Here is a 15,353-nt window from a genome sequence, read left to right as displayed (position 1 = left end):
GCTTACTAGGACACAACAGGTGTATATATCCTCACTAAGACACAACAGGTGTATATGGTGCTCACTAGTACACAACAGGTGTGCATTGTGCTCACTAGTACACAACAGGTGTATATATCCTCACTAGTACACAACAGGTGTATATTATGCTCACTAGTACACAACAGGTGTATATATCCTCACTAGGACACAACAGGTGTGTATGGTGCTCACTAGGACACAACAGGTGTGTATTGTGCTCACTAGGACACAACAGGTGTGTGTGGTGCTTACTAGGACACAACAGGTGTATATATCCTCACTAAGACACAACAGGTGTATATGGTGCTCACTAGGACACAACAGGTGTGTATGGTGCTCACTAGTACACAACAGGTGTATATTATGCTCACTAGTACACAACAGGTGTGTATGGTGCTCACTAGTACACAACAGGTGTGTATGGTGCTCACTAGTACACAACAGGTGTGTATGGTGCTCACTAGTACACAACAGGTGTATATTATGCTCACTAGTACACAACAGGTGTGTATGGTGCTCACTAGTACACAACAGGTGTGTATGGTGCTCACTAGTACACAACAGGTGTGTATGGTGCTCACTAGTACACAACAGGTGTATGTTGAGCTCACTAGTACACAACAGGTGTGTATGGTGCTCACTAGTACACAACAGGTGTATATTGAGCTCACTAGTACACAACAGGTGTGTATGGTGCTCACTAGTACACAACAGGTGTATATTGAGCTCACTAGTACACAACAGGTGTGTATGGTGCTTACTAGGACACAACAGGTGTGTGTATTGAGCTCATTAGGACACAACAGGGGTTCTTCCATCTGCCTGTCTGTCTGGGGGCATCAGTGTAGCCTGCAGTAAGGGGTCATCCCTATGTTCCCCGGGTCCTATGTTCCCCAGGTCCTATGTTCCCCGCTCGGGGAACATAGGACCCTTTTTCAGAAAAAGGGTCCTATGTTCCTCATTTTTCCCCAAAAGGGTCCTATGTTCCCCGGTTGCAATACATACAGGGGATCATAGGACCTTTTTTCTGAAAAAGGGTCCTATGTTCCCCAGGTCCCATACAAAGTGGGGAACATAGGACCCGGGGAACATAGGTACGCACCCTGCAGTAAGGCTAACGCTAGCATCAATGTAGCCTTCAGTAAGGCTAACGCTAGCAACAGTGTAGCCTTCAGTAAGGCTAACGCTAGCAACAGTGTGATTCACAGCACATCCACCTCACAGCATCATAAGCAGCACGCTGTCTCTTCCATCATGTGCTTTGCAGATGTTTACCACTTCAGCTAGAGGTGTGCATTTTATTCTGAGTTCACTAATATCTTTGTGTGTGTGTGTATGTGTGCTTACTTGAGTGTTTTACATAGAAGTTTTTGATCATGCAAGACAGCCTGTGTAGAGAATTGTTTTCTATTCTACATGGATACACATTGGTGTGTGTGTGTGTGTGTGCGTGTGCGTGTGTGTTTATGGTTTTCTGGGTCTGTGAGATTCTGTGGGCATGCACACAAGTGTGTATTTTTCCAGGCAGATCTGTGTCAGTGCATGCTGCTGTATGTGTTGGCGTGTGTGTGTGTGTGTATGTGTGTGTGTGTGTGTGTGTGTGTGTGTGTGTGTGTGTGTGTGTGTGCGTGTGTGCGTCCTCTTTTTTGTATGTGAGGTTTTGTAAGCATGCATACTGGTGTGCATTTGACTGGAACGTCTGAGTCAGTGTGTACTGCTGTATGCGTGGGCATGTGTGTGTGTGTGTGTGTGTGTGTGTGAGAGAGAGAGACAGAGAGAGAGAGAGAGAGAGAGAGAAGAGAGAAAAAGAGATTATGAGCAGGCTACATCTCCAAGCTCAACACTGTGGATCGCCATAGCGACTGCACTGCAGGAAGATGAGGGGGTTGTCATAGTGATGAGGGGGTACTGGAAAAACAAGCTGCAGAGCAGGCAGTCCCCGTCTCCCAGGCAATACCCACCGTCTCCCAGGCAATACCCCTGTCTCCTAGGCAATACCCCCTGTCTCCTAGGCGATACCCCTGTCTCCCAGGCGATACCCCCGTCTCCCGCTCTACCAGAGAGGACTTTCCCACCCACCACTCCCACAGACACACACACACTCACACACACATTGCCTCCATCAACATTTCTCTCACTAACATGTTCACTCACCTACTCACACTCATACACATCCCTTCCATTTCTATCTCACTCACTCACACACTTGTTCCCTCACACACACACACACACTCACTCACTCTACTGTACTCCACTGCTGAATGCATCCTGTAATTCAGCACGGTGTTATATAAACATAAAGGTTGAACATCTACAGTATATCTGAGTTCATAACTTGCTCATCCACACACCTACTTTACCCACTGGGGGGTGTCTCTGGACAGACAGGGCTGCTGTGACTCAGAGGAGAGCCCTGCTGTGCTAACTCCAGATTGGAGCCGGGGTGTGTGTGTGGAGTGTGTGTGTCCACAGACCAGTGCTGCTGATCAGCTGTGTGTCCTGTGGTGCTGATCAACGGGCCTGCTGGACCACACCGCAGAACAGCTCTGGAGAACAGCACTGCAGAACAGCACCGCAGAACAGCACCGGAGAGAACAGCACCGCAGAACAGCTCTGGAGAACAGCACCGCAGAACAGCACCGCAGAACAGCACCGCAGAACAGCTCTGGAGAACAGCACCGCAGAACAGCTCTGGAGAACAGCTCTGGAGAACAGCGCTGGAGAACAGCACCGCAGAACAGCACCGCAGAACAGCACCGCAGAACAGCTCTGGAGAACAGCTCTGGAGAACAGAGCTGGAGAACAGCACCGCAGAACAGCTCTGGAGAACAGCTCTGGAGAACAGCGCTGGAGAACAGCACCGCAGAACAGCTCTGGAGAACAGCCTCGCAGAACAGCTCTGGAGAGTGAGAGTGAGAACAGCACCGGAGAGCGCCCCAACTGCCCTGCCACTGAGTGGGTGAGAGCAACAACCAGCAGCTTCACAGAGCAATGCATGCTGGGAATGGTGCTGTGCCAACCAGACTCCAGCCATATGAGGGCCACAACTGGGCCACAACTGGGCCAGACTGGCATCAGAACCAGGCCAACCCTAAAAGTAAAAGACTAAAGTTAAAGGCGCCGTAAGCGATGCTGGGTAACGTTACTTCTGTTGATGTTTGAACAAAACAGAGAGCTAGCTCACCACTCTGAGCTAGCCCCCCAGTGTACAGTGTATTCAGGGCACAGGCAGCTAGCGGAGGAGAAGGTGATGTTTGCTGTAAGTATGTTTTAGCCTAAAGAACATGTGGCTTAGAGCGCCTATAAGACAACATTCTGGATTTTTCACTTGAGGCTGGCCTATAAAGCACTGGATGGCACATGTGAAGTCTAGAATGCTATAGGAGGCCCAGCTGTGCAACAGGCATGCACACATGGCACATGTGAAGTCTAGAATGCTATAGGAGGCCCAGCTGTGCAACAGGCATGCACACATGGCACATGTGAAGTCTAGAATGCTATAGGAGGCCCAGCTGTGCAACAGGCTGCACACATGGCTCAAACCAAAACCAAAACCTACCGACTTATCGCCCGACCACTAGACGTACAGCCTGTGGCTGTCAGAGCAAGTGGTCCAGAAACTTCGGGCCTTTTATTGCACAGCGCACCGATGTTATCTGAGTTAAACGCCAAAGTAATGGATACATCAAGAACAAGAACACCATATTTGAGCACAATTAGGTCTTAGGCATACAAGTGGTGCCATATGGGTGTGACCATAGATATATATAGAACTATACTGTATATATCCATAGATATATATAGAACTATACTGTATATATCCATAGATATATATAGAACTATACTGTATATATCCATAGATATATAGAACTATACTGTATCTATGGGTGTGACGGGCACACGCTGCTGTTTCAACAGCTTTGAGAGTGTATATGCAGGTGAAGGGTGTTTGTTCGGGAGAATGTATATGCAGGTGAAGGGTGTTTGTTCGGGAGAGTGTATATGCAGGTGAAGGGTGTTTGTTCGGGAGAGTGTATATGCAGGTGAAGGGTGTTTGTTCGGGAGAGTGTATATGCAGGTGAAGGGTGTTTGTTCGGGAGAATGTATATGCAGGTGAAGGGTGTTTGTTCGGGAGAATGTATATGCAGGTGAAGGGTGTTTGTTCGGGAGAGTGTATATGCAGGTGAATGGTGTTTGTTCGGGAGAGTGTATATGCAGGTGAAGGGTGTTTGTTCGGGAGAGTGTATATGGTGAAGGGTGTTTGTTCGGGAGAATGTATGTGCAGGTGAAGGGTGTTTGTTCGGGAGAATGTATGTGCAGGTGAAGGGTGTTTGTTCGGGAGAGCTATTCTGGATGGAATATTCCGGCTTGGTTTATTTGCTGTCATTCTTTTAGGCTGAAGACAAACAAATCTCATATTCGAACTCTGCCTAGTTGAAGATTCGTCTTTGTTTTCAAATAACACAAGCAAACACCAGCCTACACACAAGACTGGCACTGTCAAGAGCTTACACACACCAAAACTGGTACAAGCCATGAACTTATACACACACCAAAACTCTCCCCTGCTCCTTCCCTATAGCTACAGCAATCTAATGATGAGTCTACACACAAACCTATCTATCTACTCTATCTCTCTCTCTCACACACACACACACACACACACAAACACACACATACTGTACAACACACACACACGTACAGTACATACACACAGACCACACTACAGCAATCTAATGATATGAGTCTTAGACCAAGTCTACAGCTATCTAATGATGAGTCTATACACACAGACCACACTCTCTCTCTCTCTCACACACACACACTCCCTCTCTCTCTCTCTCTCTCTCTCTCTCTCTCACACACACACACACTCCCTCTTTCTCTCTCTCTCTCTCTCTCTCTCTCTCTCTCACACACACACACACACACACACACACACACGGCTCTGCTTCTCTGCATTCTCTCCTTCCACGCAATAAACAAACAAATCCCCATTGTTGTCCATTGTTGCCCAGTTGTTGCCCAGTTAGCGCAGCAGCAAGTAGCACCGCTGCATTGAGGTCTAATTGAGTTCATTAATGCGAAATGAGAATATAATGTAATATATGTCCTGTAAAAATCATCATCTGGTGCATCTCTCGGTCCAGAGACAGCAACATTCTGAAAAGCATGCACAGCGGTATGCAAATGAGACAAACGGAGCAACACATTGCTTACTGTAAAACGTGCGCGTATCTTCACACTGTAATCGCCAACGCGCAGCTTTGTTTATCATCACAGCAAGTCCCCATCAGGAGCTCTATTATTATTCTGTCACAGATTATTGTCTCCCATTTATTCGACAATGCTTTATTACAAATAACAACATTATTCATTCTTGACTACATGTCTTTTAAAACAATGTGCATAGGCTACAATCTGTGGTCTTTTCACCACTATAACGCTTCATTCCATCCTAAAACTAATTATTTTTATGTCGAAAAGTTCATGAATAACTGTTCAATGCTAGTATCAATAAGCAAAACAAGTTCCGTGCGTTTTGCTAGTTGGTGCGCGTTTTCAGAGCACTTCCTAACCGACTTGCGAGGCCAGGACTTCCCTTCTTTCCGCCATGCACCCTCCGTTAATTATCATGTAAATCAGAGGGTTCCCCACCAGCGACATTTCCCTTTTCATATTAAAAAATAACATGCTCAACTTACTCTAACGTGAGGGAGGGAATCTTCAGCTTGTCTCTCCGCGATTTCATCCCTTCTGGAGAGTAGCGAGTGTATCGCTGCGCTCTCAAACTGGTTGCACCTCAGTCACGAGCGGCAGAGTGAGATTTTCTAAGCGTTCAGCTATCATCACGAACACTATAAATATCTGCCAGCAAACGCCCGGAGATGTATTCCTCTGCTGCCTCGACCTTAAAAGCATAACACCTCGTAGTCTCTTGGCGAGTTTACCAAGTTCATGCGGAGAACTGTCATCAAGTTACGAGTGGACGCGGGTGAACAACATGAATCAAGCCCATGCAGGAGATCAGCGCGGCATCGATAGGTGACAATGCTCTCACGAGGATGTGGGCTTGCCGCCACTCCCATACTGGCGGGAGGTGGGAGCTCAGCGCGCGCTCAGAGGTAATCAATCGCAGTTCCAGTCAGTTCAAAAGCAGAGCGCGCTGCTGTTTCAGATGCGCTGGTGTATTTTAAGCGTTATGGTCCTCCTCACCCACACTGTTCTTATCCCACCACCTACTCTCTCTCTCTCTCTCTCTCTCTCTCTCTCTCTCTCTCTCTCTCTCTCTCTCTCTCTCTCTCTCTCTCTCTCTCTCTCTATCTATTTACTTTTCCTCTGCACTCAAAAGTGTGTAGTAGGCTATAGTGTAGTGTAGTATAGTGTAGCGTAGGCCTAGTACAGTAGGCCTATAGTGTAGTGTAGTATAGTACAGTGTAGTGTAGTGTAGTGTGAGTGTAGTGCAGTGAAGTGCAGTGTAGTGCAGTATAGTGTAGTGTAGTGTAGTGTAGTGTAGTGTAGTGTAGTGTGAGTGTAGTGTAGTGTAGTGTAGTGTAGTGTAGTGTAGTGTAGTGTAGTGTAGTGTGAGTGTAGTGTAGTGTAGTGTGGTGTGCAGTATAGTGTAGTGTAGTGTAGTGCAGTAGTTCTGTCTCACATCTTGCCCTGATGTGGCCATGATCCAGGCGTTAGTCTTTGGGCGTTAGCTTGGCGCTATACGTCCCAGTTATTCTCCATCTCTTCTGCAGCACTCATCAGTTGTGAGAGACTCGTGCTGTTCTTTTGGCCAAATGATCAGATCTGGGGTCTTGACACGACACCCAGTCCGACTCCACCGGTCTTGACACACACTGATGAGCGTGGGGGAGAGGACACTGATTTCAACAGTTTAGTGTAGTGCAGCATCGTACCACTGAAGCAGGACATGGGCACAACAGAGCATGAGCTTGATTCATGTAAAAAACAGATGCATGCAATCACATACACACACACACACACACACACACACACACTCGTAAACATACACACACACACACACACACACACACACAGCAGTACTACTGGTTGCTAAGGCAGCAGAGAAGGACAGCAGCAGTTGCTGGGGGCTGGAGCCGGTGGAGGTCAACTGCAGGGAGCCCAGTGTGTGTGTGTGTGTGTGTGTGTGTGTGTGTGTGTGCGTGCGTGCGTGCGTGCGTGCGTGCGTGTGAATGTGTGTGTGCAAGGCTCAGGGAGATCAGATGATCTCACAGGAGAGACACCGGCATACACGTCCACGGGTACACAGCTACACAAGTGACCATGTGACCAAGTCAGCTGCTGAGGGGAACATTGAGGCACTCAAACCAACACCAAACCAACACCAAATCAACACCAAACCAACACCAAATCAAGACCACAAACAGCAGAGCTGAGGTGGTGAGGCAGATGTGCACTTCTGAAACGCCCCTGGCCCCTTTTATTTAAAGGTCATGTGAACCCCTCCTGGCCCATAGACTTAGAGGCAGGATGCAGTTTTATGGTGCTTACAAAAGAATGATTATGTTGAAACAGTGCCATGGTGCTATATTGTTGGTAGAATGGATCTATTTATTAATTCATCTGAGGTACAGGAACACAGTTCCGGACCGTCCGACCCACTTTAACCCCAGATCAACACCAGATCAACACCAGATCAACACCACAACCCACCAGGTCAGCACCATATTCCGAAGTGATAGCTGAAAGAGTGGATTTGGAGCACCACTGGCTCTGTGGTGGGGATTTGGTACATAATCAACAGATCTTCAGATACTCATCGATTCTTTACTGGATCTTTTGCAGATCTGACCGTGTTGTGGTGGGGATCTGACCGTGTTGTGGTGGGGATCTGATCGTGCTGTGGTGGGGATCTGATCGTGCTGTGGTGGGGATCAGGGGGGTATTTCACAAAACCAAGATAGGGGATTTAGACAGGCTTACTGGGTTATCCTGGATGAACATAGCCTTGACTTGGTTTCACAGAAGAGATCACATATAAGTTACCATGGGAATTTATACTTGGAAGCTAGCCTGCTCCCGACCAGGCTAACAGCCAAGCTAAGTTAATTCTAATGGTAATTACATTATCTGATTGGTTCTGCTAGCTGTCATTCAAATCAGACCTCCATGCGATTTTTTCAAAGAGCTGTATTCCAAATATATTGTTTGCTACTTGCATTTACTCGCAAAACACAGCAGAATGTCTGCCTAATACCATATGGATGTTATTTAAATTATGGTGGCCTTATAATTAATAACATACTCGTTGTTTGCTTATTTTTTGACGGACGTTTGATGAATAAATAGCCTAGTAGTTTATTGGAAGTGGAGGGGACATTTTTCAAAGGTGTTTTCAACTAATTCGACAAATTAAGATATATATAGTCATACTGTGTGCATCTTTGCGGTGGCTAAGCGCTTTCTTAATGACGTTGCGTGCCGAGACAAGGAATCTCTCTCACGTGGGTGCATACGTACATTTGCATTCACTTGGTCTGCCACACCTACTCCCGCTATGTAACAGAAATAATCATGATTCCCATCCAAAAAAGTACAACTTTACCTCGTTGTTAGTCTATATCAAAAGCGGTTGTTCACTTTGTGTGCAAGACGCTATTTTTCGCGTCTTTTTTATTCCAACCGTGAGTTATTTGGGGGAGAAACGAGAACGCGCACACATACCGAATAACTTACACCTGGCTTGACCTAGCCGCCTCAACTCATCTGCGCTCAGCATTAGTGAAACGTGTTTTGCATGTTTACTTTGACCAGGCTTGGTCAACCGCGTGTGTCGTCACTTATCTTGGATCTACTTACTCTGGTTTTGTGAAATAGGCCCCTGATCGTGCTGTGGTGGGGATCTGGTTGTGTTGTGGTGGGGATCTGACCGTGTTGTGGTGGGGATCTGATCGTGCTCTGGTGGGGATCTGATCGTGCTGTGGTGGGGATCTGACCGTGTTGTGGTGGGGATCTGATCGTGCTGTGGTGGGGATCTGGTTGTGTTGTGGTGGAGATCTGACCGTGTTGTGGTGGGGATCTGGTTGTGTTGTGGTGGGGATCTGACCGTGCTGTGGTGGGGATCTGACCGTGTTGTGGTGGGGATCTGGTTGTGTTGTGGTGGGGATCTGACCGTGTTGTGGTGGGGATCTGGTTGTGTTGTGGTGGGGATCTGACCGTGTTGTGGTGGGGATCTGGTTGTGTTGTGGTGGGAATCTGGTTGTGTTGTGGTGGGGATCTGACCGTGTTGTGGTGGGGATCTGACCGTGTTGTGGTGGGGATCTGTCCAATCTGCCCCGGGGTCCTAGACACTGGTGAGTGATGCAGCCGGCCGAACTCAGTGGCGGCCCGACGGTTTGCCATGAAGAGAGAGACGCTATAACTGCTTCAGTCAGATGAGAAAAACATCCGCAGCGGTCCACTGTGTGGCGTCCGGCAGGAGAGCGTTTCATCTGAAACTGTTTCATGTAAAAAGGCGCAAGTAAAATATGCTAATCTCTGCTATGCTATGCTATGCTATGCTAATCTCTGAGTCACACTCTCTTGCTGAGAACAAAGGTGCAGCTTGGGCTTCCCCCTCTCACCTCACTCGACTCCGTGCCCCCCCCCCCCCCCCCCCCATACACACACCTGTGCAGCTTGGGCTTCCCCCTCTCGCTCCGCTCCGCACCCCAACCCCCCCAGGACCCAGCGCCTCACACCACCCCCCACCCCCCCCCCACACACACACACAGCCCCTGGCACTGGCACCCCCCACCGCGGAGCTTGTTGCTACAGCATAGTGGCAACAACTGAGATCCTCTAGTATCCATGGTTACGAGGACTTACCTTCCACAGTTGTTTTTTTCCTTCACCAATTTAGCCTGAGCATCACGCTAAACTGCTATGGATACGACACACACATACACACACACACACACACACACACACACACACACACACTGCTGTGCTGCATGGATACGACACACAGAATCACACATTTGGAGCCTGGATACTTAACAATGTCACACTTAGCACATGACAAGACCGCATGCAGAATGTCTATACACAACACACTCACACACACACACACATTCACACAAACGCCTCCTGGATACCTGTCAAAGCATTACTACATCTGGTTCATTTCTATGACAGGTCTTGTAGTATATAATGATGTATTTCTATGACAGGTCTTGTAGTGCATCTATGGTATTTCTATGACAGGTCTTGTAGTGCATCTATGGTGTATTTCTATGACAGATCTTGTAGTGTATCTATGGTGTATTTCTAGGTCTTGTAGTGTATCTGATGATATATTTCTATGACAGGTCTTGTAGTGCATCTATGGGGTATTTCTATGACAGGTCTTGTAGTATCTAATGATGTATTTCTATGACAGGTCTTGTAGTGCATCTATGGGGTATTTCTATGACAGGTCTTGTAGTGCATCTATGGTGTATTGCTATGACAGGTCTTGTAGTGCATCTATGGTGTATTGCTATGACAGGTCTTGTAGTGCATCTATGGTGTATTTCTATGACAGATCTTGTAGTGTATCTATGGTGTATTTCTATGACAGATCTTGTAGTGTATCTATGGTGTATTTCTATGACAGATCTTGTAGTGTATCTATGGTGTATTTCTATGACAGATCTTGTAGTGTATGGTGTATTTCTAGGTCTTGTGTATCTGATGATGTATTTCTGACAGGTCTTGTAATGTATCTGATGATGTATTTCTATGACATGCAGGTCTTGTAGTGTATCTACTCATGGTGTATTTCTATGACAGGTCTTGTAGTGTATCTGTATTACTATGACAGGTATTGTTAGTGTATCTATTGTGTATTTCTATGACAGGTTTTGTTAGTGTATGAGCTGTTGGTAACAGGCCAGCTGCTGTCATTAAAGGTGACATAGAATGGATATCATTTTTGTCTTGGTTTTGATGAATTAGGAGAGGTTGTGCATAACCATGAGCTGTCATGAACATGAGGCATGGTTGTGCCCTCCTTCATACAAAAATCTTGAACTTAAAAATAGCTACTAAAAATGGGCAAATTAGAACAAAGCCTACTTGTGATGTCAAATATCGCAAAGCTATTGAAGTTCAATTGGGGTTGCCAAAGACGGCGCCATTTAGTCAAACGGACCATTTCAATACCCAGCCTAAATATAAGGTTTTAATTGGGCTTGTAAAATTGCAATTGAGTTTAATTTTTATGAATCAAAGTTGAATATATACTATTGTAACATCAGAGAACACAGTACAATATTCGATTCATCCATTCTATGTTCTCTTTAAATGGCTTGTGGTACAGGTCGTTACACTGGCAAAGACAGACATCTGTTCTGTTACAGTAATGGGTCCTATTATATATATTATATACATATACAGTCCCCTCCATAAGTTTTGGAACACATGGTAAAGTTGACTATAAAGAGGAATATCAAATCATCTTTTAGAAATTGTGTAGAAATGGATCGAAATGTGTTCAATACTTGTTAAGGGGACTGTATGTTTGTGTGTGAATGTGTGTGTGTGAGTGTGTGTGTGTGTGTATATTTGGCTTTGTGGCTAGTTAGTCAGAGAAATGGATATGCATGTTATGCGCAGGACAGCTGCAAACAGTGTAGCCACAGTGGACATGCCGCAGGCCCGGCCCTTCTATACAACAAACGAGATGATTACTTACAAACCAGGTCTTCTGGGCAGGCTCAGCTCCTTCTGGAAGACAAAACACCATTGTGCAGTTAGACAAATTACTCAGATCAGACATGTGGAACTTTATTTGTCTGCACGTAGCGCACATGTCCACCAGATGGCACTGCTGCAACATAATGGGCAGGGCTGTAAAGGTTCAGACCAAAGATTCCCGACGAGACGAGGCGAGATGAGCCGCCCGAACTGCAACTAAACATGTTCACTGCTCTGCGACGGCTTGCGACAGCTTGCCACAACGTGCAACAGCCGCAGCAACTCAGTCTCGGGAATCTTTGGTGTGAATTTGGGCTTAAGGGACATGAAGGGGAGTAGATACTGATTGTCCTTCTGAGCTATTCTTCAGTAGGCCTATGATTGTCAAGTATCCATACTTTACTTACTGTACTTAAGTATGATGGTCAAGTATCCGTACTTCACTTGAGTACTGTACTTAAGTATGATGGTCAAGTATCCGTACTTCACTTGAGTACTGTACTTAAGTATGATGGTCAAGTATCCGTACTTCACTTGAGTACTGTACTTAAGTATGATGGTCAAGTATCCGTACTTCACTTGAGTACTTAAGTATGATTATCTCGAGTATCTGTATTTGAGTATTAATATTTGATTACACTTTACTTGAAGTATCTACATAAGAGTGACCCGACACTGTCATGACTGTGTCATAAACGTCATAAACAAGTCATAAATGTTATGTTATGACATAACGTTTCTGTCAATAAGTGTCACTTGGTTTTGTCATGACAAGTCACTTGGTTTTGTCATGACAAGTTAGGGTTGAGGTTAGGGTTAGGGTTCATGTGTCATGTCACTCAATGTAGATACCTTCAAGTAAAATGTTATCTAATATTTTTGAAAACTTTTACTCAAAAGACAAATAATGTTCTTATGACTTCACTATATTTGAAATATTAGCATTACACCTGTTACTTTTGAGTACATTTGAGGTGACTCTTTAAATGCAATAATGTGGTACTGGAGTCCATGTGTTTAATGTGGCAGTGGTGGGCTAATGGAGGTGAGACCAGAGTCCTCATCCTCCATGATCATGGTGAAGTTCAGATGAAATAAGACAATCACCTGAACTAGCTCTTTACATCATTAAATGGTAAATAAACTACTCATACTTGGGATTTGTGAACAGAGAATGAATAATGATTTAAAGTGTACTGCATCCATTTTAACAGTCGTAAAAGGTTGATGTTGGATGAAGCTAATGGCCTGTTCAAGTATTGACCAATCACAGGATGTACATTACAATACACTCGTTTTACTATTATAGTATTACAATACATATACAGGACAAATATCTGTACTGGTAGGTCAGATTCAGATTTTATTTGTCACATACATACAATGCAGTGAAATGTTACAGACGGCTTCATAAAAACACACAAACTGGCACAGAAACAGCAACAACCCAACAAGACAATAACAAACAAGAAAACAACATTCAGGATGTCAGGGGGTTATTGCAGATAGGGGAAAGGTGGTACCCTAGAAATCCAGAGTTCTCGCGAGTGCACAATTTGAATTGCGTCCGCAAGATACTCTGGCAATGAGCAATGATGCACCTTACTTTTACCCCAGGCATCGGGGGGAACCAAAAAAGGAGTGGGCAAGATATACTGATGATGACAGCGCTACAACTTCCGTTTTTGGTTGTAGTGTTATCCAATTGCGTCGAAGTCCAGAATCAGTCAGAATAAACATTGGTCGTAGTGTTATCCAATTGCGTGCCGTGAGATTTTCAAATGCATGCTTGGTGCCGCCCCTCGAGTTGGGCCATTTTCATTATTTGTGGCCAGACCCTTAATCTGAAAGATTCCAGGGTCTGGTTTACTACCAGGCTAGAAAAGTGGTGTACTCAGTATAAAAAGTGCCTAAACAGTTCCATTTAAATACTTCTCCCAGTCCATACCCCCAGCGTGCAATATCGGTTTCCTGAGCGTAGCAGAGAGAACAGAACATAGTCTGGATGGTTGGGATCTCTGAGTATTCTGGTGGTCTTGTCCTTACACCGCTTGTTATATGGCTATGTTACTCGCTACAGCTGTGCTATATGGCTATGCTACTCGCTATGGCTGTGCTGTATGGCTATGCTACTCGCTATGGCTATGCTGTATGGCTATGTTACTCGCTACAGCTGTGCTATATGGCTATATACTCGCTATGGCTATGCTGTATGGCTATGCTACTCGCTATGGCTATGCTGTATGGCTATGCTATTCGCTATGGCTATGCTGTATGGCTATGTTACTCACTATGGCTGTGCTGTATGGCTATGCTACTCGCTATGGCTATGCTGTATGGCTATGTTACTCGCTACAGCTGTGCTATATGGCTGCGCTACTCGCTATGGCTGTGCTGTATGGCTATGTTACTCGCTACAGCTGTGCTATATGGCTATGCTACTCGCTATGGCTGAACTGTATGGCTATGCTAGGTGGCTCGCTGCGGCTATCCTGTATGGCCATGCTAGGTGAGCGATTTCACTATTAGAAGTAGCCTATGTTTACCACTAAATTGGCTTCATAAAGGTTATCATTGATTAAAAAAAAATCTTACATGGCATATCTGTGCTTTGAGTAAAGGAATTGTGTTCTTTGTGAGCCCTGGTGGGCAGCCAGTCTCCTACACACAACACGTCACGGAGCGCGTCAGACTCTGAAAATGAAAAAAAGGGATTTTTGAGGTTAGAGTGATCTTGTTTGATGACAGACAGAAGGAAACCGAAGAGAAGTGACTGACAAGAAAGCAGCCGGAGTACAGGAAACACACGGCACTCTCTCAGGGTGACCCACATCATGTGGAAAGGCTTGTTTTGTCTCTCAAAAGCTCTGAAACGTTTCAGAGGGTTTCAAAGCCTCATTGGCCCTTTTGAGTCCTTGTGTCACCAAACCCCAAGACACTGCAGTGCTGTAGAATAGCTATGAATCAAGTGTCAGGCAGCTCAAGAGTCTGAGTAATGCTAGCTGACACATGTCGCTGTGTGTGTGTCGTTGTGTTGTTTCGACCCATCTTTACAAAGACACAGTCACATGCAGCAACTCTGTGTACCAGTGTGTGTGTTTTTGAGCAGAGTCTCAGCATCAAGCAGGACAGACAGCTACACACACACACACACACACACACACACACTGGCATGCAGCAGCTCTGTACACAAGTAGTCTCAGGGCATGAGAGTTGCAGATGTGTGTATCAACCGGGTATTTTTTCACCCTTTCCTCACAGACACACACACACACACACACACACACACTCACACTCACACTCACACTCACACTCACACACACACACACACACACACACACACACACACACACACACACACACACACACACACACAGACACACACACACACACACACACACACACACACACAATGTACAATGTCAACCGCTTAGTTTCCGCTCAGTTTCCCCCTAGTCAACGCGACTGCTTTATCAGCAGATGAAATGGGACAATGGGTATTACATGTAATGTGATTGGAGGACAATACTAGAAAAGGGCAATAGTCAAAGAATAGCAGCAAATTAAGAAAATATAAAACAAGGTAATAGTACATAAAACCAAAAATGGCAATATTTTAAACCAGTTTAAAAAGTAATAAT

At 45.5% G+C, this 15,353-nt stretch overlaps 1 protein-coding gene across 5 annotated transcripts in view; it reads right to left on the bottom strand.

Annotated features, from left to right (window-relative positions):
• Positions 1 to 6,048, bottom strand: part of mast3b (microtubule associated serine/threonine kinase 3b) — a 68,576-nt gene extending 62,528 nt beyond the window's left edge. For all 5 annotated transcript variants that reach the window (XM_062555570.1, XM_062555573.1, XM_062555574.1 and 2 more), the window contains exon 1: positions 5,727 to 6,048. In XM_062555570.1, the coding sequence (XP_062411554.1) occupies positions 5,727 to 5,773 (47 nt within the window). In that variant the 5' untranslated portion in view covers positions 5,774 to 6,048. The remainder of the gene's footprint in view (positions 1 to 5,726) is intronic.
• Positions 6,049 to 15,353: the final 9,305 nt, after the last annotated feature.

This window comes from Sardina pilchardus, chromosome 15 (assembly GCF_963854185.1).
Source record: "Sardina pilchardus chromosome 15, fSarPil1.1, whole genome shotgun sequence".
NCBI lineage: Eukaryota > Metazoa > Chordata > Actinopteri > Clupeiformes > Clupeidae > Sardina > Sardina pilchardus.
This window is presented reverse-complemented; position numbering and strand designations above follow the sequence as displayed.